The sequence below is a fragment of the Silurus meridionalis genome, chromosome 3 (assembly GCF_014805685.1).
Source record: "Silurus meridionalis isolate SWU-2019-XX chromosome 3, ASM1480568v1, whole genome shotgun sequence".
NCBI lineage: Eukaryota > Metazoa > Chordata > Actinopteri > Siluriformes > Siluridae > Silurus > Silurus meridionalis.
Window position 1 is genome coordinate 12,616,198 of NC_060886.1, and position 24,410 is coordinate 12,640,607.

Sequence of the window (24,410 nt, forward strand, 5' to 3'; positions counted from 1 at the left end):
TTGAATGAATAATAAATGCTTCAGAATGAATAATCAATCTTTTTGTCACTTTACTTGGTGAAACAATTTGTTTCCACCAAGCCATGCACAATTGCGTTACTCAATGACATTATTATTAGTAGTAGTAGTAGTAATTTATTAATGTATTTATTTGTTTATTTATTATTTAAAAAATAATAATAATAAAAAAGGCTGCATATGTGCCTGAACAACACAACGGGGCGCTGGTTTCTGAGGTGTTCGGATATTAAAGTCTTTCCTCTTTTTAGTCGCCATCTAGTGGACATTATGGTGAAGAAACACATACTGTTCATCCTGAGAAGAAAGTTGTGGGCGGAGTAACACAGCATCGGCTCGTTCTCATTGGTTTCCAATTAGCAACATCTGGGACGCGGAGCTCCACTGATACAGCGGTGCTGAGGCAGAGAGCTTGAAAGCTGAGATCCAGACTTCAGAATTTAGATAGAAGTTCGGCTGTAGTGGGTGGACGTGAGTAATCTGAACATTTCAAACTGTTTTATTATTGTACTAATGATGACGTTGTACAGATCAGTCACACAGTTGAGTGTGTGTGTATGTGTGTGTGTGTGTGTGTGTGTGTGACATAAGGCTGGTTAAATACAATTAATTAATTTGAATGCGACCAGGGTTGTGATGTAATTCAATTTGTCATTTTTTATTTACAGTCTATAGAATCCTATAGTTTACGGAAACAAACGCTTTCTTTAAATCTTTATAAATCATGAAATCCCCATGTCCCACTTTCTGCTATAACTCATAACTCTTTTGTAATAAAAAAAGGGAAATAACTGCTCCAGTGTCCCTAGAAGAGGATTAAATCTGTCTATAATCGCCTTTAATCTCTGCAACTCCTCATCATCACAGATTGTTTTTTATTCGTCAGTGTATTAAAGGGCAATGAAGAGCTCACGTGCTACACGTATTCAGAAAAGAGAACACAAACAAACAAACAAATAACCCTGTTATGTTACTATTAAACATACATCAATGTCGAATTAAGACTAAAAGGCTGAAACAAGCTCTTTATATAAGGATATATCTTTATCCTTATGGTGTCATGTCCAAAAAAAGACAGGGGAAAAAAGGCTATGCACACTGTTTGTATTCAGCGACTTGTAGGAAGCCTGATTGTGAAAAGAGTTAAAGCTTGAGACTGAGCTCCCAGTAGGGTAGCCTACTTAAATACAAGTGTGTCATTATAATAAAGAATATTGGTCCATATTAACTGGACCTTCAGTGTGAAATGTAATAAAATGGCAGCTTGTAATGTAGGTTAGCTGAAAGTCACCAAGATGTCAGGTTGAATTTTTGTCTAGTAGGAGAAAGAAAACAGGGGATTTGCAGACTCCTGATCATGGCACAGATTTCTACTTTGTATCTGGGGCAAAGCCGCTCTGCGCTTTGTGCCGTGCTTAAAATATAAGATGTTCCATCCTGTAGAAAAAGGTGAACGAGAAAGCAAGTACCTTTTTTGGTAAAAGGTTAACACATGTCTATGCTATATGGATTAACTATTTGCATGTTATGGTTATGTATTTTGCTTTTTTGGAATAGGTTGCATAATGTCAAAAAAGGTATGTGTGTAATATTCTAATTGCTCATTAGTATTTGTATTTAACCCACTGGAATCCTGTGTGTTAACCCAAATCCTTCTTTATTTTTTTTTATTGTTTCATTCTATTTAAATTAACAGAGTAGATTAAGTGCTTAATCATTATTCCAATTAGAATAATCATAAGTCTTACTTTGAAAATTAACAAAATTTAGAGAAACAACAGATCAAATCCTAACATGAAATATATGTGTAATCACTACTGGCAAGCTTTTAAATGTTGCTAAAATTAATAAAATAAAATACTAAAAGACTCTTTATGTATTCAGTGATTAAACACACATTATTTAATTTATGCTCACGAAGCTTTTCTGATTAAATGGGATATGAGGTTTTACATTTATGGAATTTCAATAAAACCTTTTCTATAGTGAATAAAAACAGAAGGATGCTTTGCACCTTAAAAAAATCCTATTGACTAATAATATCATATTGTGGTGTTTATTTAAGACAGTGGGTTAAAAAATCCAGAAGTTGAAAGTAAAAAAACTCACAACGCTAAATAACTTATTTCTGCTGAATTAACCTCTCTGTCCTTCAGAAGTAAAGTGATACATCGATCAGGCATAATATCATGGCATTATAACATTATAACAGGTGAAGTGAATAACAGTGATTATCTCTTCATCATGGCACCTGTTAGTGGGTTGGATATATTAGGCAGCAAGTGAAGATCTTGTCCTTAAATCTAATGTGTTAGAAGCAGGAAAAATGGTAAGCATAAGGATTTGAGTGAGTTTGACAAGGGCCAAATTGTGATTGCTAGATGACTGGGTCATAGCATCCCCAAAACTGCAGCTCTTGTGGGCTGTTCTCAGTCTGCAGTGGTCAATATCTATCAAAAGTGCTGCAAGGAAGGAACAGTATTGAACCGAGGACAGCGTTATAAGCGGCCAATGCTCATTGATGCATGTGGGTAGCGAAGGCTGGCCCGTGTGGGTCTGATCTAACAAACCAGCTACTGTAGTTTAAATTCCTAAAGAAGATAATGCTGTTAATGCTCAATAGGTCAAGACTGTTTTGGTAGCAAAAAAAGGACCAACACAATATTAGGCAGTTGGTCATAATGTTATGCCTGGCTGTTGTATATATATAGTGTGTTGTAGTAGTTATAAATAATGCTCTATTTATCACCTTAGCCACAAGAGCTGCTATGATCTTGCCCATGCATGTGCTCTAAATGTGTTTAGTGATTCATAAGAAGCTTATGTCTGTTGGTCAGTATTTGGTCAGTATTAATGAAAAAGGTTTGAGTGTGGATGCATTCTAAATTCTAAATTTTTTTTTGTGTGTGTGGTGGTGACTTTTTCATTTGTAATGTGGTCCAGCAGGTAAAGATAAATGCAGCAATTTTAAATCTGTAGTCAATACAATATTTATTCAGAGGATAAACCCCAGGTCCTGTGGCTCCCAAAAAGTAATAATATTTAACCATTCTGTCTCTGTCATTCATGCTGCCTGTCAATTAAAAAATGCCTTCTCCTGCACTAGAATTCAGTGCTTTTAACCGAGGCATGTATTATTTCTTTTTTTATTAAAACAAACATTAAAGAGATGGACCATATGTGTATGAATATTTAGTAAAAGGAAAAAAAACTGTTACTGTAAATGCAGCTTTTTACATTCAATTACAGTTATGGAAATAAGACAAGCCTGCTCTTATATGTTGAGATTTATCATAAATAGATTAATGTATATATGTTCCTGATTCAATCTGGACATGCATTTTGATACACACCTGTTTCATGTCAGTTATGGAATAGGAGTATGAGCTATTTAGATCAGGGATGCACACACTTTCAGCATGCGAGCTACTTATAAAATGACCAAAAATGGTCAAAATGATCTACCTACTATAAAAATGCATAAATAAATATCTATTTTTTAAATGTCATGCAATCTACCCACATTACCTTTGCGATCGACCGGTAGATTGCGATTGACGTATTGGGCTCCCCTGATTTAGAGACACATGCAGCTCTTTACTCTTTAAGGAGACAAGGTCTATGTATGTAGTTGGTCCAATCTTCACCACATTTGAACAGACAATGCATTATAGAGTTACATCACAGTGTGTCACTTTTGGAGTGCTGACCCACTTTTTCAGAACAGAGTCAATTGATTTGTGCCAAGTTACCTTTCAAACATCCTACATGTTGAAAATGTTAGAAATCTAGTTAGGTTGTATGAAAATATGGCCTTTAATATAAATTAATCTCCCAGCAAATGAGATGCATTGAGCTGCATTTAGCTGCACACCAAAGATGTAACCAAAAAGGAAAAGAATGATTAAGAGTACCATTACCAGGCATATTTGTGATAGACATAAAGTTTGTGATATTAGTAACTTGCAGCTCACATCTTCACCTGGAAAAAAGACATCTACTTGGTTTTAATGCATTCTGGAGAAAACAAGAAAAAATAGTGCAACCCTTCTTTTTATTATAAAAATGGAAAGCAATGCATTTACAACAGAAACTTTGGCGGTATATTGACACATGACAAAGTATATCTTGTCAGGCAATAAGTATATAACAATGCTGTAAAAGAACTACACTCTCTATGAAATTGTTTTTCTACATCACATGTCTGCATGTCTCTGTTTTACACCTTGTCTTGCCTATCTAATTTTGTTCTTTTTTAATTTTGATAGCTATGAATAAAATTATATGTGGGCCACATGGGATCGAGAGGGAAAGAACAGTGAAAATATAAGAGGTCAGAATGTCCCAAGAATATTTTTTACTCTAGTTAGTACTGAAATATATCTATTTTAAATATAAAATGAAATAAACTGGTACCTAATGTGTTAATGTGTTTTACAATTCTGTAGATTTCACTATCAAGGAAGAAGGTACTCAAGTTAACACAGTTTGGAAAAATGAAGAAAAAGGGGTATTTAGGGGTGATGAAGCAGAGTAAGTCAGCTATTGACATTACACAAGGAATTCTGGACCTAGAGGATATTTGGTGAGAAATGATGCTACTAACATGTCATGTTTTGTTTTAGAAATTAAGTGGATATATAGTTATATTTAGATACTTTTTGTAATGTATTTTGATTTTGTAATTAATTTAAAACCATTCACATTGTTATCAAATTTGTAAATCCTCCTCTTAGCTGCTTCCAGGGCAGACTAAGAACCAGGTCATTGTCACATGACTTTCTGTCAGAACAGCATCAATCAGACTCTGAACCAATACGGGCTCTTTCCCAAGAGAATGTCCATGGAAAAATCCAAGCACTGCAAGTGAGTATGCTACAGTTACAAAGCGAGATGTACAGTTGAATTTAAAAAATAGAGTAAAAAGCACTTACTTTCTCTGTCCCTTGGTTTTAGAAAAAGCTACAGACACAAAAGATGCATCTAGGCCCACCACCTCTGGTGATTGCTATTAAACAAATGGAAGACCACCAACACCCCTCTAAAGTCCTGACATTGTCGGAAAACCTGCCACACAAGGTAACATTTATACACAGACCACCCATATGCCCGTTAACTAATGCACTCTTACCTTCATTGTCAAAACTATTTAAGTTTAGACACTGATATTTACCAAATAAACTTGTATTCATAGGAAGTGGTATTCATTCATTCATTCATTCATTCATTCATTCATTCATTCACATTTCCAGTGCACACAATCATCTATTTGCATTTTATTTATGATTTTTTCTATTCAGTTCCACCTGAAGTCTTCCTCACAGGGAGTTTTACCCCTTTCAATCAACCCCATACTGCCACTGTTTTGTACTTCTCCACCTTCACCTGGAGTAGATTTCAACACCCTTCCTCAGTTTATTCCTTGCCTGGACAACTCTGCTGCCCGTCATCGGATGTCCATTAAGCCGCGGAATCAGCGAGCCAGCACTAAGAGTAGAAGAATACCCACCTCAGTAAGTCTGAATCATTCCAATGATTTTAATATTCGAATTAAACTATTTTTTAGGAAGCAGTTTAATTAATGTTTGAGTTCCATTTGCCTAAAAACCTCCTACACCTGTCTCCCTGGACAGGATGGAGGCAGACCTTGCTCAGAGAGGATGATCATCCTGGAAAGGCCTGAGAGTAAAATAGAGGATGGGATAGATGACCCCAAGGAAATGCCCAATGCTCGCTCCTACTCCTCACAGATCATTAGGCCAGGAAAGGGTTTTACCACTCCGGCAATCAAATGTCCCACTTCTCCACTAAAATTACTGAAGAGAGCTGATGATTATCACCTACATGCTGTATGTCAATCTAAGGAAAAGGAAGAGTCTGCTCTGAGCATCTCTGCAGATGTGGGAACTAAACAGATACTGAAGTCAGATGTAGGAATGGCTGCTAAACGTCCTAACTCAGCAGGGCCAACCAGACTTAAGGGGAATGAAAACCATAAAGAAAGTCTGTATAGCTCCAAACTTAAGGGTGTTGAAGGCAGTGCTGTGTCGACTGAATATACTCCGCACCTCATTTCATTAGGTACTCAGCAGTCTCATCCTGAAATTGACAAGGAACAAAATACAGTAGCAACTCATGCTAAGAGCAATGCATTGAACCGAAGCAGAGTCCAAGACACAATACAGGAACATCAACTTCAAAGCCAGCCAATTAAACCCCTTTTACAGCACAGAAATGCATTACCTCTAGATAACAAATATGAGGGCAGAAATATACATCTAATCTCCTTAATGCAACATTCTAGTGGAGAGGGCTGCCTACATGAGTCCACAACCCAACAACGATCTTTAAGTTTTTCTGTTTCCTCAGAGAATATTCACGAGAGGCAAAGAACTAGAAGCTTTAATGAACAGGTGGAGCAAGCAGGAGGAAATAAAGAACATGTCCTTTCACTCATAAAACCTTCAACAAACCTAAAAACACTGGATCTACACAAGAATGCACAATTAAAAGCTATAGGGAATGCTACATCACAGACAGGCGCATCAGAGATATCAACCAAACCGAGAGATCTGAAAATAATTGTGTCTGCTGGTCAAGAATGTGGTGATAGCCTAGAAAATAAAACCTGTAACATGACAGTGGAGACTCAAGGAGAAGTTGAAGAGGTAGATAAGGCAAATAAGGAGATGAAAATGAACAAGGTCAGTGCAGAACAGAAAGAGGAAATTAGTGCAGAAATCAATGTCAAACAGCATAACACTAAGGTCAAGACTGCTCCTTGGCTGACAGAATCTACTACTCATACAGCTATAAGCCAGAATGACAGCAAAGTTGGGCCAGAAAGAGAAACTTACACAGTTCTCAGAAGTCCTCCACTATATAACAATGAGCTCTTTATTGTTGCTGAGTGTCCAGTATTCCCCAGTATTCGACCTCAGAGTGCCAGAATGGACCAGGAGAAAGCTGAACTAATTAGATTTCCTGGTAAGTCTTTAGTGTTTTTTAAAACTCCTTTCAGAAATATTTATAATGACATATTTCTCAGATGGAGCAGGAAGTACAAACTTGTACTTCCAACTTTTTTCTGGACCAGAGATCATTTGCAGTAAGAATGTGTTGCAGTGAAGTGTTTATTCAAGTTGAAAGCTGAAAACTGATTTTTAACATGAGTGTGATCCAAGGAACTGATCTCAGTGCCTCCTACAAATGACTGGATTTGTTTCATGTAAGAGTCAAAAAATAAAATGACTTTCTTAATGACATATAGAGTGTTTAATTCAGTACAATTAATTTGGTTACAAACTCAAAATTCATTTTGAGAGGTAATTGAAAACCAGCTGTTTGGACTAAAAGACAAAGAAATGCATCTGGATGGGTTGCCAGATCATTTCAGAGCACCATAAACACAAGCATTTACAACCTCATTCACTCATAAGACAATTTAACGTTGCATGCACAGTAGCAAAGAAGTATAGAATTTCAGTCTTTTTTTCAGTCTATTTACCTTCAGTGCTCTTCCCCTAATCTATCCAGGGTACAGACTTGAGTATTCCGGCCAAATGTGAAAATGTCCTTTGTGTGAGCCAAATGTGATTCAGACATTGGCCCTATCATATTTGTGTCCTTTAGTTCACATTAAACTGCCTTACTCATTGTTTCCACTGCTCATATTAGTTCTTAATCAACTATACAAACATACTGCAGATAGTGAAGCTATTTCCCAGTGCACTCTGGAGTTTGTGAGTCTGTTTAAGAACAGTAAATCACATTGTCTTAACCTTCAGTTTGCCTAAAAAAAAAAAGTGTATGTATGTATATATATATATATATATATATATATATATATATATATATATATATATATATATATATATATATATATATAATAAATGTGTGTGTGTGCGTTTGTGCATTTCTGCAATTTGAATATATATACATTAAGCACATATTAAATGCCATTTTATTTTACAGATTTTCAGGCTTCAGCAGGTTCACCTGTTAACATCACTAGGAGTACATTAGCTCATTAGCTCCACTGCATCTCCAGCTGCTTGTCGCCACAGACCCGGCACTCTGCTCGCTTTTCTTTACTACTGTTTTTTGTGCTATACGGTAATTAAGACATATCCTGTCGCCATAAAAGCTCGATCATGACTTCCCAGGTCACGTTTCTTGTCTGGGTTCGTTGCAGAAGTTGGAGAGGAAGCTGCCGTGCTATTTCCTGTAGGAGCTTAGCTTCTAACTACGCAGTCGTGTGGAGAGATGATGGCTCGCCTCAGCCAAGGCACGTTTCGGGCACGCTGAAGCTCGGAGAGACGCTGGAGGAGGAGAGCGTGAAGGCGGGAGGGGAGAGGAGAGCCACGGCCGCCGCGGACAGCCGCTGAAATGAGATGAGGCTCAGAAATGGAACTGTTGCCACTGCCCTCATCTTCTTCACCTCTTTTCTCAGTCTGTCCTGGTACACCGCCTGGCAGAACGGAAAGGGTGAGTGACAGATGACCACAGTTTTAACCACACAGAGGATCTTTTTGCATATAGACTAAGGGAACGGAAACAGGAACTCCACCCTGAAGCATGTCAAATAGATTTCTGTATAAATATGGGATGAGATGTTGCTGTTGCTACTGTCAGTGTTATATTTATGTAATGCGTTCGAGATGTGCCACTCTGACGTCACTGGGCGACACACTTCTAGAAGAGTTTCAAGGCATTTCTGTGGAAGAGCAAGAGCTTCCTTTTTTTTTTTTTGTTATGAAAAGCACCTCGCTCACTGTTTTGCACTGATGCTCCTAGTCTTCTTTATAACAAAGGCCCAGAATATAATGCAGCTACGTGATGCGGTGGGACTCTGATAATCACTGATCTTTAATAGATGTTTGAAAATGGCAAAGAGGCGAAAGATCTGGGTAGAGTAATTGACCCGAAGTGAGATTGACTGTGAGAAGTGAAAGAAAATCACCCAGGTAGTCAAACAGCATTGTGAACATGGACTGCATGTTGCAGAAATGCGTTTCATGTGACAAATGTCACTCAGATTTTTCATAACAAAATAGATATTGGACAGTGCTGCATATTATATTTGGTAATTAAGATTTTTAATGGAAGTCATTCAAAAAGGCTTTTTCCTTAAACTTTATTATGCATATGATCTTATCTATAGAGCTGGCAGAAATGGTGTTTTTGAGTAACTGTCTGAGTAACCTCTGATTTCCGGTTGGTTGGATGCTCTGGGTTGGTCTGTGTTGTGTAAGATGACTCTTGCAATGTTAGTTTGAGATCAATCAGCAGTGTGCACTTTCTGAGACTATTGATCAGCTGTTGTTTCCCTTCAAATTACATCCATTTCTGTGTGGCTTGCAGTCGAAATACTGAGCCATACTGGATGATACATTTACATACATGATATGTAATGGATCATAGTAATAATAAACATCTAATGGGTTTGGAGATCTCTAGACTCCCAATGTAATTACAAAATTAGTCGTCTCACTGCAATTTGTTTTGGCTCCGGTTTCCGCAGCAGGGGTTTTGCACGACTGTTTTAGATATTGTAAAGCTTTTTTAGATTGCTATTACGATGGTTTGCTTGTTTTTAAATGGACAGCTAGTTTTAATTGACTTTATTCACTCTGTCTTGAGGCATTTTTACCATTATTTGTGTAATGATCTGCCGACTGTATAGTCGTGCCACGATATCTGCTGTTGTTTGAGAAGTCAATAAACATTCTTTTGTTGGTAGTGCCTTGTGCTTGACTACTGATTACACATGGAATATAATCAATTAGATATTTGCACATGTGCATTATTATGCACATTATTAGTTTATATTCATCCTAAAATATTAAAATAGTATCAGTGATTTTACTGCATTTACCGGTTTCTAGTTTTGGTGTTTTTTAGCACATTAAATATGCACCAGTGCTACACAAAAAGTAACTTTTTATGCTTTCATTAAAAAAGAAACAATTCTTATCAGCTTTGTTAGATGTACACACCCTTATTTCCTTCCTTTTGGGATTTCCAGAAGTTTCTGTTGCAGCTTGGGACACTTGCTTAGAACTTTTATTTCATCAAAGGCAGAGGAAATGGGTTAAAGTCAGGCTTGAACAGCTGTTCCATTACACACAAAACTGCTTTCTTCAGATATTTTTGGAAGAATGTTCAGGGTCACTATAAATAAACATTATTTAAAACTCAACAGAGGCATTCTGTCCACTAACCTTTACATGCAATGTAATTAAGTTTACGTTTTTTTCTCATTTGTCAAAATGTTGTTTTCAAATCTTGATGAATAAATTCATTATGATACTGGATCACTAGATCATTAACAAAAAAACTTAGTCCAAAAAAACCACCCTGTTGAGGTAATATAGTAAGAAGAGCACACAGACAACACAATTATATTTATTTATTTTATAACACTAATTTAAGTACTTCAAGAAACTGATGATGGTCATTTATTTATCAGCTCAGTCCACTACCTACTGTAGGTGACTTCAGCAGCAGTGCTCGAGGATTGAAGGGTTTGTGGTGTGTGTATGGTGTGATTAGGTCCTTTTAAAGTAGATGTGTAAATCGTATGTGCCCAGCTAAAGGAAGCCAGTAGAGAAAGTGTAGCAGTGGTCAATGGAGTGCTGTTAAAGAACATGCCAAGTTCGAAAACAAGTTGTTCAGTTGCATTTTGTATCTGTTATAGAGGGTGGGGCAAAAAAAGGCAGCCCTGCCCAGAACATGTGGCAGTAGTCCAGTCTTGAAATGACAAACAACTGCACAAACGCCTTAGAATCATGTGTAAATAAAAATAAGCTAGAGATTACATTTAGGCATTTACTAATAGCAGTGTGCTAACAGATATATGCTATTACTACTTTTACATCTTGGGGACATTTAAAAGAAAAAAGGCAAAGCATGTATTTTGACCAGCAGGAACTTTTGTAAGTGTTAGCCAGAATTATGACATAGCTAACAGAATTGGCAATGCTGTTAACACCGACACTCGTGACCTTTGTTTGACTGTTTAACATGGTTGAGATTCGGCAATCAATTTAAGATTAACATAACACACATGCAATGAATGGAAAATAACTTCTGCATCTGAATGATTGTTTCCTTGTCCTGTCTTGAACATCTGATAAACATTAACAACTTGATGTGAGGCTGCTTTTTATGGTATGATAAGATTAGAGTTTATTAAGATCGCCATCATTTTCCATTTCTCCTCTGTTTAATGATACAGCATTTAACCCATGCTAGGCACGGGCATGAAAGAAGCTTAGTAAAGAAATACTGATCTTTCTCTATTTTGGATTAAACACCTTTTAGAATTTTTTTATTTTAGGAATACACGTTTTGCAGGTTCGTGTTTGTTCTGCACTAAGAATGTTGTTCTTACTTTATGAAATATCACTTTCTGTGCTGTTACCTGATCCCACTCTCATGTTCTGCTGTAAACGATAAACAGGAAATCAAGTGAGGTCCCCACCCTTTCCTCTGCAGAACGATTAGCTCTGCCCTTAACGCTCCCCTGGTTGAGTGAGACACGGTGGGCCTAAAATAGCAGACTGATTAAACGTGCTATTATCCTTCCAATAGAAAAACTGATAAGAAGCATGCCTTTGGACAACAGGGAGGTACGGGCCAATGTGTAGTGCACAGTAAGACGTTAACTTTGCTCTGTGGTTTAAAGTGTTGGCTGTGTTAAATTAGGGCATAACAGCCCATTCATTCCTAGTCAAGTTTGAGAGAGTTTTTAACGTCTTATTTTTTAAGCAGTACAGTGTCATCATTTTTAATATGGAATTTAATAATACTGAAGGGATGCAAGAATATTTGTGTTTTGAGATTTTTAATGAGTCCTTATATAATCCACCACCAGTGCAATGGTGCTAATCTCGTTCCTTTTTTCTTTATATTTTTTTCTTCTATTGAAACCCTCCCATTGTGCCAGTTTGCACAAAGATTTTATCAAACAGATTTAGCTAGGAGGAGAGGGAGGAGAGCATGAAGTGTGAGAGTAGGATGTAGAAAGGTTTTTTTTATGTTTCTTAGGAGATCACAGGAAGGATAGACTTTTCAGTGGGCATTAAGATACAACTATGTTAGATGCTTGTTAAGTTATAACCTCTTTGCTAAATGGCTTACACCAATGTATTGCTTTCCTCTCTCCCATTTCCTCATTTCAAAATAAAAGGAGTTCATTTGTCATTAATTGCACTAGATTGCTTACAGAGGCACTGCCCACCTCTCTGACATTCTTCCTCCATATTAGGCCAGAGAGCTGGACCACTGTCAGGGAGTCTTTGTTTGTCCTGTTTCAGTCATGACACTCTTAAGCACTCTTACCACTAACCACTTTATTTATGATGCTTTCTCACATGAGACCTAATCATTATTTCAGAATTTCCTACTTAGTGTGCTAGGTCAGACCTCTCATAATGGCAGTTAACTGACAGTAATCATAATTAATGACCTGTATTTTTATCTTCTTGTTACATAATATTCAAATGTGTTCACACATGGAACACATTAAATGTAATGCCTCCTCTTTATACAAACAAATTGTCTTTAACAGTATACTGTACTCTGTTTTTTATTCTTATTTATTTATTTATTTATAAAACAAACAAACAAAAAAAAAACTAGATTGGTTCCAAATCTGGACGCTGTCAGCTGTCTGCTTGGTTTAGGACCCTAATCTAGGATTTTCACCAGGTCCCTGGACCAGCACAAGTGGTGTAAGAGAAGCGAGGAGCAATAACAAGATTATGAAGCTGTGCAAAAGCTTGTGTTCTGTTTTTACAAAAGCTCCAGGCTGTCTAGGTATTATAAACATTCACCTTAAGGGTTGCTGGCCTTCAATTTCTTCTGGTTTTAAAACTGTCAAAATAATAGAGAAGAAACAGAGGAGAAAATATGTATACTCATTCATGCATGACTGGCCTTTTATCTTAGACTCTCTGACCCTCTTTTGTAAGGTTACAAAACAAAGAAACAAACGAAAAAACCTGAAGGTTAGACAAATCCCCATATATGCTCTTTGAGAGTATTTGGAAGTAATAAAATGACTCTAATTTTGGTATTTAAGTATTATAATATTTATTCCAGGAATTTGAATACAATCCTCTTTCAGTGATGTTTGTGTCTGCATGCATATATGAAAGTAAGGCTGACAGCGAGAGTCAAAACACATCTCTCCTCTTGTGGTTCGAGGTTTAAGGACCTCTAGGGAAAGAGCAGCTGTTGTTAGCATCCTCAATTTCCTTTCCATCATTTACCACTAACAAGACATCTGCTATGGGCCTTCAATAATTTGCTTCGTCTTCACTGTGCTGTATGTGATTTGTGAAATATATAATATAATATAGGAAGCCATTTTCTATATACTGTATATTTTGATTAATCGATTAATTAGACGATTTTCTCTCTCTTTCTCTCCCTCTCTATCGAATAATTCGATTAAAAAAAACTTTTAATTTGATGTTTTGCTTCTTATAACTATATAAAACCCTAATTCAGAGTATTTCTGTATAAAAGTGTACTTTAAAAAAATGCAAAAGACATTGTGTTTAACTATAATCAATTTTGACAATTTTTAAAGCTTAAAGTAGCTGCTTGTTGAGGAGTGTATGGGGGATTTCTCCTTTCAACAAATTCCCCCATGTTGTGTTGTTTCTGTTAACAAAAATACAAACAAACATCAAAACAGCATTTGAGTATGCATGGGTAAGCAATTTGTGTAAATGAACATGTGTGTTGTTTTTAATGATAATTATAGATGGCAAGTTGACAACCATACTTCAAATAATCAATATAAAATATAATGCAGCATTGTTTTCACATTTTTTGTTTACAAAAAATAACAAAATAGATTTTTTTTTTGTTTATGTCTGTATTACTTTAAAGATATAAGCATCTAGAATATATATATATATATATATATATATATATATATATATATATATATATATATATATATATATATTTATTTTTTTAATTGAATTTTATATAATAAAGAAATGATGTATGCATAAATTAAATATACAAACATTGAAAACATGCATTTGAATGTAGTACAGCTGCAGTAAATCACGTTTTAAAACAGATACGTTAACTGTTGTAGTAGACAAATACTATAAAAAAATGAATGGAACAGAGGAATGCGCGTAGCAAGCTACCAGGCTCGATTAAAGAAAGGAAAAAAATATGCATTGGTGTACAAATGAAAACCACCACAGTGACTAAAAATGGTTTCTCTGCTGCTTTTAGATTTAGTGTTTGTTCGCACCGTTTTAATTGAATCCATCACTATGTCGTGAGCGAGCTGATTACGCAACCTGATGCTCGCAAGATCCAGTGCGACTGTCCTGAAGTTACAAACAAACAGTTTACACAATAGCACTTTATTAAACTACACCATTTTCACGTGATGAGGATTCTACAGTTTTTGCATATTGTGCTGATGTTTCGCCTTCATCCGTGACTTGGAATGCACACTTTTTCCCTTCTGCTGTTTGACCTGTACTCTGCATTTTCAAGTGCAGGTGTTATCTTACCAAAATCAAAACTCCATTCGCTGACAATAAATTTTATTATCGATTTGAACGATTAGTGATTGATTATATGGCACATTCCAAGGCATTTTAGAAATGTAAATGTAAATTTAAATTGAATTCTATCACAAATATCTGTTTCATGATTTATTAATGATTATATAACATACCTAAATTGTCAGTAGTGTGGAGTGAGACAGGGACATTTTTCTAATGCCGCCTAAAGTAATGGGAGTGTTATTCAGGCCTGTCACTAATCCAGAAAAATCCACTGTGCTGCCTTTGGCTTTTGACAGACACTTTAGTTCTCCTGCAGAAGAATTACATTTTATTCTCTTTATTCTCTTGCTGTGTAGAGAAGTTAGTAGCATATCAGCGGGAGTTTCATGCTCTGCGTGAGCGTCTGCGTGCAGCTGAGCATCGAACACTGCAGCGCTCCTCTGAGCTCAACACCGTCCTGGAACAGTTCAGACGTGCCATTGCAGAGACCAACGGCAGCAAGGACGCCCTCACCAACTTCTCAGGCAAGTTCATATATTCAAATAATGGTTCAGGTGAGCACTAGATACAGTATTTTATAAAAGTTTGCATCCGGAGGTCAATGATTTATAATTTAAAACATTTGTTTATTCACCTGTAGCAACTGCTTTATTCTGTAAAGGCCCATTGATGTTGATTTTGTTAATCAAATCAAGAAAAGCCATTGTTTCTTCTCATTAACACTCTCTATGACCTCCACCCCTCCACTTCCAACACACAGATGAAACCCAGAAGCTGTTGAAGGACCTGGCACACAGGAAGCCCCTCCAAGTGCCAAATATCTTCCACCATTTGCCACACCTGCTAAACAATGAGGGTGGCCTGCACCCTGCAGTGCAGGTGGGCCAGGGACGGACAGGAGGTAAGATGTGTAAACACTGCAGCGGACACCCAACACCATAATCATGTTACATATTAATATATGGCTGCACACTAATGCTTAAAACAACAGTCGAGGTGATTTAGCACAATTTTCAAATCCTACCTTTTAGCGCAATTAATTAGCCAATTTATAAACTGATTAGGTAAGCAGCTAGCATTTGGTTATAAATAGACACATTAGTTTAAAGTGGTTATACGTTGCTATTTGACCAGTGACCAATACTGCCTGAAACCATTACCCATAATTACTATTCCGTTCAGTGGTTTAACATTTTCAAGACTGTGATAACAGCATAATGGTGTTTATTTGATGTAAACCATATAACATTCTCTGCCAATTTGGTATTAAATATTCTTTACAAAATACTTAGTTTACCCAAGAAGCTTTGTGCTTTTTATTTGAGAAAATTTAAATGGTCAGAAATATGAATTCTGTTTCTTTATTATATTATATTTTTTAGATCCTCACTGTTCGTCTCTCCACTCCTTTGTTTTCTTTCACAATATGAAACGTTGAAAACATGACTGGATAAGTGTAGGTACACATGGCTCAGCAGTAGGGAATTCTTTGATGAGGATCATGTTTCAGAAATGTAGGACAAATGACTTGACTATGAAGGGCATTTTGGTCTCTGGCCACCATGTTGACCTTTGTAGCCACTAGGAAACACTACAATAGAGTTTATTAGAGATTAATTTTAGCTTCAGTTATGTCATTGATCACAAATTCACTGCCTTGCACTAGCTTAAGTTATTTAAGTTGTTTTTATGCTGGGACACTCCAGTGTTTTCCAGTCTTTTACGATTGTTACTTGGTACACAGTAAAAGCTGATAACAATCAAATCTTGTCAGAGTAAATGTGCAGAAGACATGTTAATGTTGTGCTTATGTCAAATGAAGAAGTTGCAACTGTGCTTTTGGTAGACTTCATGATTCCTGCCCCTCCTAAATAAACCTGCTAAACTCTTTTCTTCAACTCTTCTGCTCTAAAACTGAAAGCAACACTACTACACATTGCTAAAGTGTTTTTGCACATTATTTCTAAAAATTACATTCATAGCAGTTTTTACTTCTGAAACACTGCTCAGTCATACCAGAATTTATTGTTGATTTTTGCAGAAATTGTGGCTTCGGATGCCATTGTCAATTTTATCACTAACAGTAAAAAAATAAACAATATATTGACTCCTGTAGAAATATAATAGTATTTAAAATGAAGTGCCTGTGAAATACGATATTACCTACAAACCATATGACAACACAATGTTGCTGCTAATACTGTGGAATTACTGTGTGTTTACTGTTTCCATGACTGATGACTGTACCCAGGAGGGAAAATTATTTCCGTTAGTTGTGTAATATGGTACAGTGCATATCTTAATGGTTTATAGTGTTATTCTTTAGGGTTAGAGTTGATGACTATGAGCGTGTATTATTCACTTATTTCTCCTGATAAGATGAAGTCCTGGGCTACTGAAATACATCTCTGCTTTTTTTTTATGCATATGGTTTCTCCTCAGTGTACCTTAGTGTGCTCTCTTCACTCTCTCCCGCCCACAGTAAGAACGTTTACTTCCCACCTTCCTCAGTTCTATACTAGATCCTAGCTGTGGAGGAGCTAAATTTGGATATGTAAATTGGGACATCACTTGTCCACCCCCTAGAAATTCAATCTTGCACACTTTTTCCCAGGGTGAAGGATGAGGAAGAGTGGTGTGGAGAATTATGCGAATTAGAAATCATTGTTACTTCAGCTGGGCAATCACTTATGTTCCAGAGACATCTACATCTCCTTATTCAGTGTGCTCATATCGCTGTTTTTGCTCCTTCTTCCAACTTCTTAACATTTTCGGATCCTTTCATCCTCGACCTACTTTACCGGTTCTTTGTCTGGTCCCTGCCTCTGCAGTAGGAGATGATGTGAAATGAGGGCATATTTTCATTTTCCTCTTAGTGCTGATGAAGTGAGATGATATTTCTGTCAGCATATCACACTTCAGGCACACACACTGAAGTCATGAAAACTGTCACTTGCACCTAATGCAGAATTTACTTACATTTTTTCATTTAGCACAACATTAAGATGATTCTGTGCAAGGTAATGGGATGTGTGTGTGTGTGTGTGTGTGTGTGTGTGTGTGTGTGTGTGTGTGTGTGTGTGTGTGTGTGTGTGTGTGTGTGTGTGTGTGTGTGTGTGTGTGTGTATATATAAAATTTTCCAGATCTCATTAATGGTCATTAGCAGCATTTGTTTGAGAGAGACTAAGTGGAAGAGGAGAGAGTGCTCTGTTTATCCTTGCATGTAGGTGTGTATGATTCAGCTAGGTCATGGCTTTGCAAGGCTGTAGGAGAAATGAATCTCTTTATTTTGACTGCCTTATTTGAGCTCCACACACTCCTCCACATACACTCTGCCTTGTGTTTTCTCAGCCCAAGGTCTCACACAAGCATTTCTCAGAGTGCTCTAAATACATTACACTGTGGTTCTTCTGTTCACTCCATCTCTCTCCTCTGTCTCTCCATCTTCAGCAGAGTACTGTATAATAGAGTCAGTGTAATGTGTTTGCCTCGGGGGCTCTCCTCCCTGCTCCCTAAAAGCACTCTTGTTTATAAAGTTTATTAGTGTCGGGTAGGAAAGAAACTGTGCGGTTCAAGGGCACATCTTCTGTCAGTTTGCACTGGACACTGGCATTTTTTGCATATTTAAGAATTTGCATTAGGGACTGGATCATGGATATGGGTGTGTACGAAGTGTGTGATGAATTTAGAGGAAGGGAGTATAATAAAATGAAATGTGGCTTATTTGCCAAATTTAGGCTTTTTTACTTTTAAGCCAATAGAGAAAAGAACTAATATTTTTAGACATATCAGTATTTTTGTAAATTTATAACTTGTTTTGATGAAATGCAATATCAAGGCTGTCCTTACTTTTACCTGTTAACACCCTGTTTTCTGCAGTTTCAGTTGTAATGGGAATTCCTACTGTGAAACGGAAAGTGAAGTCGTACCTGGCAGAGACGTTACATTCACTCATCGACAAACTCTCTCCTGAAGAGAAGCTTGACTGTGTAATCATAGTCTTCATAGGGGAGGTGAGTGAAATGAACAGTGTGCCTCTCTAGGTTTTGCTCATCCTGGGAAGGGGTAAATGTTCCACTTCAAAGTCAATTTGCTTTCAGGTTATATAAATTTAGTTTTTATTTATTTATTTATTTGTTTGTTTGTTTATTTGTTTGTTTTGTAAATCAAATGAGCTTTTATTTTCTAGTCAACACACAGTTAAAAACAATGCTGAAAATGTAAACAGAAGTATGTTTTTGGATTGCTCTGGAGTGGGCATTAGTATAGTACATCTCACTTATCCAAGCACAATTACAGTTAACATTTAGTTTATTTATGTTTTATATCTATTGGAATAATAAAAACAAAAAAATCATGTTTTAAATGTTGTATTGTAGATGGCAAGAATATGCACATTGTTTCTTGTTTACCAGTGTTGTCTATTACAGTAATGCATTTTGCTTCTTTTTCATTTTTAGACGGACATGGATCATGTGCATAGTGTGGTCTCAGGTCTTGAAAAAGAGTGAGTGGTAATTGGTCAATGATGCACTTCCTGACAGCTTAAATTAAACCAACACCTAAAGTAAATAAATTACTCCAGCAACACATATATCACAGTAAACACAGACTGATGCATTTTACTTTGACTTCTTTGTATTCTGTCTGTACTGAATGAGCTGTTATATAAATAATAATGACTATTAAGCAGTTGCAGAGCACTTGTTTACCATTATCCAAGCGATAGAACATTTTAAATAAATGTGATTTGACATACCACAAGTTATATTATGTGTATATTTATTTTTTTTAAATCAGGTTTTCAACAGAACTGAATTCAGGGCTGCTGGAGGTCATCTCTCCCCCTGCAAGTTATTATCCAGACCTCAACAACCTCAGAGAGACCTTTGGGGACTCCAAAGAGAGAGTGAAGTGAGTGTAATACATGTTTACTGCATCTGTATTATCCAGTATAATCAAATCTGTGGTCTAAAGTATTGTTGTGCTTCTTGTCATTGTTGCTTTTTTTTTCCCTGTGTGGGGAAAATTCTCTTTGAAAAGTTTGAGCGATATGGTAAATTGATAGCAAGATTCGGTTCCTCTGTTTGTACTAGACACATGCACAAAGATGCCTAGGGCATTGCTTTTTGTATTCTGATTTAGTTATATTGTCTTTATATGTGTTCAAAGGGAAACTGAAAATAAAAGTAAAGGGTTCAGGGTTAGTGTCTTCCTGTCTTACTATGACATTTTAGTCCTGATCCTTTTAAAGGTCTGTCTGTCCACCATTGATTTTCTATGACAGTCTGGGAGCAGCCGAAAGAAGTCGTCGTCTACATATTTCTTACTTAAGAATGTACTATTGTACAAGTAAAACCCTCTGAAGCAAACTGTTATTGGAACTACTTAAAAAAAATAAAATAAAATAAAAAAAAAAAACACACGAGTATGTGTTCTCATTACTGTACATATTTCTGATGTATGCAGAAGCAAGAGAATTATAGCACTGGTTATTGTTTGGGTTTGGGTGGTCAGAAGACACATTAATTACATCCTGCTTAGGTTGATGAGACTAATAACTCCCTTTGTCTTAGAGTGCTGTTTAACTAATGATATTCAAGTTTGACCCCATGAAGCTGTATCGGCTAATGATGCTTGTTATTAGGATTAAATGATTAGTGGCAATTTCAGGCAGTTTATAGATTTACCTGTTTTTCTGTACTTTTTTACAGATGGAGAACAAAACAGAACTTGGACTATTCATTTCTTATGATGTATGCAGTCAGCAAAGGAGTATACTATGTCCAGGTAACAACAGTGTGAAAAACAACTCTTGTCTAATCCCCGAAACCAATAAACTGATCATCTATTACATTAAAGCCACTGAAATGAACATTGATCATCTCATTACCTGCCAAAAGGTAGAAAGTAAACGGTCAGTTCCAAAAGTTGTTTTGACAGCAGGAAAAAATGGGCCGGTGTAAGAATCTGAGCGAGCTTGATCGTGTCCAATTGGTGACAATTGGTGTGTTAGAACATCTCCGAAAAAACTGATCTTATTGGGTGTTCCTGGTATATCAGTGGTTAGCACTGACCAAAACTGGTCAAGGCAGCTGTTTAGCCAGTGCAGTTTGTAATATGAATAGGATGATGAGACTATGGGATTGAATATCTACAGACTGGTTAAAGTGTCCTCTACTGAAAGAGCCTACACATGTGAGCATCAGAACTGGACCATGGAGCAGTGGAAGCTCTGGTTTGAAGAATCAGTTGGTTTGAAATTGTGTGAATAGCCGGGTGCATATGTGTTGCTTACCTGTAAGAAGGGGTGGCAGCATGATTCACTGTGGGGAAAAAGTTAAGCCAATGGCAAGGTGATGCTCTGGGTAATGTTCTGCTGGAATAACATGGGTCTTGGCATTCATGTGTATGCTACTTTCACATGTACCACTTACCTAAACAGTGTTGCAGACCAGGGAGACCTCTTTATAAAAACAGAATAATTTATCTTTAATAGCAGTGGCCACTTTCAGCAGCATAATGCTTTCTACCAACCTGCAAAACTTGTTCAGGAACCATTTGTGGAACATGTGATGACTCACTGTTGACCCTGCCTCCAGTTTTCTCGAGATTGCAATCTGATTAAGCATCAAAGGGATGTGCTGGACAATAAGTCTGATCCATGGAGGCCTCATCTCACAATTACAAGATTTAAAATAACTGTGGCACAATTTCTGGTGGCTAAAGGGGGGACACTACTAGGCAGGTTTTAATGTTATGGCTGATCAGTGTCCAAGTTCTATTCCCATGCACTTCTCTCTTTTCTTTTTATTATTTAATTACTATTATTTTTTTTTGTCTTTACTTTTGATCTCCTCTTTCGCAGTTCTATTTGATCTTTTTGTTCTATCTTTCAAGCTTTCCAGTTTTGGATTTTGTGTCTTATTTGTCAAAATAGTTAATCTGTTTAGTGTCTCCATTTCTCTGTCCTCTCCTCCCATGCCATGCTGTCTTACAAGTGGGGAAAGGTATCACTTTCATGCTTTGTCTTTACCTTAGGTCACCTTAGGCTCTATGCATTGTATATTTGTATGTGAGAGATGTTAGTACCCATTTTCTGTGTGTCTGTTTATTTAAAGGAATGTATTTTCAATTGCAGAATTGTGGCTTATTTTGAATTAGCTGGATTAGTTCACCTGGAGAAGTTCTGTACTGTGATTCTTGGAGAAATTGGGAAGATACAGTATGAAAGAACATTTGTAATTTCTGTAGAAATGAATGAAGACTGTTATTTTGAAACATTAGACTGCACAAACGAATAAGATTATGACCAAATCACATGACGAAAACTCTGCTACTATTACAATTAAAAAGGAATTGTGAAATTGAATGTCTGCCTAGGGGGGCTACTACTGTTTTTGACAGAATACATACTCTGTATTCTGTAAACTCAAGGGGGGAAAAAAAGAAAGCTTTTGTGACTTGTAAGAACCCGACACTATGAATTCATACTGGACTAAAATCATAAATGGTTGTAGAACCTCTCCAGATAGGATTGTTCCAGCTTGATAAATGCTTTTTAACTTGCAAATCGCATTCACTTGGCTTTTTATCTCACAGTTAGAAGATGATATTGTTGCAAAGCTCAACTACTTTGCCACTATGAAGAACTTTGCCCTGCAGTTGGCTTCTGAAGACTGGATGATCCTTGAGTTCTCTCAGCTAGGTTTCATCGGTATGGCCTTGATGCACAGATGACACATAATAAAACTCTGAGCTTTTTTATGTTTTTATTTGACTGCTAAATAAACTCTCTTTTCTCTTAGGTAAGATGTTCCAGGCTCCTGATCTGAATCTAATAGTGGAATTCATATTTATGTTCTATAAAGAGAAGCCTATTGACTGGCTGTTGGACCACATTCTCTGGGTGAAAGTTTGCAACCCTGAAAAAGATGCTGTACGTCTTTTTCTTTTTTTCTCCAAACCATATTCTTCTATTAAACACTACTAAGTGCTGAGTATGTTATGATTATCTACCAAAGGTTTTACATACCTGAAAGAGTACATATTTTCCAGAAGGCCAACAATTCACTACAAAATATTTTTAAATGGTCTTATGTTATGTGTCAATGATTGTCTTCTGGACAACTGTCAGATCAGTAGTCTTCCCCATGATAGTGTAGCCTAGTGAGCAAAAGTGAGAGACCATTTTAAAGGCTCAGGAAACCTTTGCAGGTGTTTTGTGCTGATTAGCTAAATGGCATGTCACCATATTCAAATTTGTTGAGAGAACGTTTTTTGTTAAATGTGAGCCAAAATCATCACAATTAAAAAAGCCAAAGACTTAAATGACCAGTCTGTGTGCATTGAATTTATTTAATACACGAGTTTCACAATTTGAGTTGAATTACTGAAACAAATGAACTTTTCAACGACATTCTAATTTATTGAGATGTGTATATGTGTATGTGTATGTGTATGTGTATGTGTATGTGTATGTATGTGTGTGTATGTGTGTGTGTGTGTGTGTGTATGTGTGTATGTGTGTGCTTTGCCTTGTTGTATCTTTTCTTTTATAGAAACACTGTGAGAGACAGAAATCCAGTCTGCGGATTCGCTTCAGGCCATCTTTATTTCAGCATGTAGGCCTGCACTCTTCACTCCCAGGGAAAATCCAGAAACTCACGGTAACGCACACATTTACACATTAAAAAGGCATAATAGAATTATACACTTGTCATCTTGTTTTTCAATGTAAATTTTTATATCTTGTGATTAGACACAAAATCTTCGCTCTGTTTAATCCTGACATTAACTGATTCTTTGGTTGATTAAGGTAACAATCTTAAGTACCTGATGGTGCTAGTGATGGGCTGTAAAATGTGTTTAGTAATACACCATCAACCTTTTACTAGGTTTAGAAAACATAGTGACACTGCCCTTCCATTGTGCTGCAAAGTTTGTAATTTATCTTGGTGTCTCTGTTTCAGGACAAGGACTTCCTGAAGCCACTGCTCCACAAGATCCATGTTAATCCACCAGCAGAAGTGTCCACCTCTCTTAAGGTGTATCAGGGCCACACGCTGGAGAAGACCTATATGGGAGAAGATTTCTTCTGGGCCATTACCCCCATGGCAGGAGACTATGTGCTCTTCAAATTTGACCGTCCAGTCAGCATAGAACGGTAATTTAGAGACTCACTCTTGCAGTACTCTTCTTATAGCGCAATCTCACATGCAATTCTGACATGCCTTTGGATTTATTTGTTCTGTTCACTCTGAGTCAGAGACCAGTGAAGCATATACTCATGCAGGCTCTACATATGCTTCAAGCAGGCTTCACACTTGTTTTAAGAAATCTAATAAAGAAAACTAGTGCACACAGACTGACATGCAATGTTCCCAGTAGAGAAACAGGCTCAGAGAATGATAGTTTGCTAAAATAAGAACCTGCCTCCCACAGCCTTGAAACAGTGATAAGAAGACAGACAGGAAGCGCATGTGAAAAGGTCTGAATCATGTTTAGAGGAAGTAAAGGCTGGAAATGAAATGTATTGTGGCAGCAGAAAAGGAAGAAAAAACAATCTAAGCTATTGCTGAGTTTGCTGAGCATGAGAGGGATACAGACAGGGATACAGCAACTGTCTCAAATGAATTGCATGTTTGTTTTGTGTTCTTAGGCACTCTATAGTCAGGAGCTAAATTATGTCATGTTTGAGTGTTGAGGTAAAAAGTCATGAGACTATATCTAATTAGTAACTTAAGTAATAAATTAATTATATCTACATTTCATTGCTATATTTTTAAAAAATGTGCATTTATACGTGTGCGTGCGTGCGTGCGTGCGTGCGTGCGTGC

General features: G+C 36.7%; 2 protein-coding genes across 2 annotated transcripts in view; both read left to right on the forward strand.

The window, feature by feature from the left end:
* The first annotated feature begins 392 nt into the window (after positions 1–392).
* Positions 393–8,405, forward strand: cracdla (cracd like a). The gene is made up of 9 exons (XM_046843268.1): positions 393–489; positions 4,287–4,351; positions 4,467–4,603; positions 4,755–4,884; positions 4,975–5,097; positions 5,319–5,531; positions 5,652–7,005; positions 7,993–8,034; positions 8,272–8,405. Exons 3-9 carry the CDS (start codon positions 4,515–4,517, stop codon positions 8,403–8,405), a joined length of 2,085 nt encoding a protein of 694 aa, XP_046699224.1. The 5' UTR covers positions 393–489; positions 4,287–4,351; positions 4,467–4,514.
* mgat4a (alpha-1,3-mannosyl-glycoprotein 4-beta-N-acetylglucosaminyltransferase A) overlaps positions 8,213–24,410 on the forward strand; it is an 18,177-nt gene continuing 1,979 nt past the window's right edge. The window contains exons 1-11 of the mRNA XM_046845246.1: positions 8,213–8,505; positions 14,927–15,094; positions 15,331–15,471; positions 18,451–18,584; positions 19,032–19,078; positions 19,372–19,485; positions 20,286–20,361; positions 22,174–22,288; positions 22,380–22,510; positions 23,133–23,240; positions 23,544–23,737. Of these exons, the coding sequence (XP_046701202.1) occupies positions 8,412–8,505; positions 14,927–15,094; positions 15,331–15,471; positions 18,451–18,584; positions 19,032–19,078; positions 19,372–19,485; positions 20,286–20,361; positions 22,174–22,288; positions 22,380–22,510; positions 23,133–23,240; positions 23,544–23,737 (1,322 nt within the window). The 5' untranslated portion in view covers positions 8,213–8,411. The remainder of the gene's footprint in view (positions 8,506–14,926; positions 15,095–15,330; positions 15,472–18,450; positions 18,585–19,031; positions 19,079–19,371; positions 19,486–20,285; positions 20,362–22,173; positions 22,289–22,379; positions 22,511–23,132; positions 23,241–23,543; positions 23,738–24,410) is intronic.

Bases quoted from the DNA above. Each gene is read 5' to 3' on its own strand.
- cracdla (XM_046843268.1), top strand. From the start codon at position 4,515: ATGAAGAAAAAGGGGTATTTAGGGGTGATGAAGCAGAGTAAGTCAGCT. The intron at 4,604-4,754 runs GTGAGAAATGAT...TCCTCCTCTTAG, and splicing joins CTGGACCTAGAGGATATTTG to CTGCTTCCAGGGCAGACTAA. The intron at 5,098-5,318 runs GTAACATTTATA...TTTTCTATTCAG, and splicing joins CGGAAAACCTGCCACACAAG to TTCCACCTGAAGTCTTCCTC.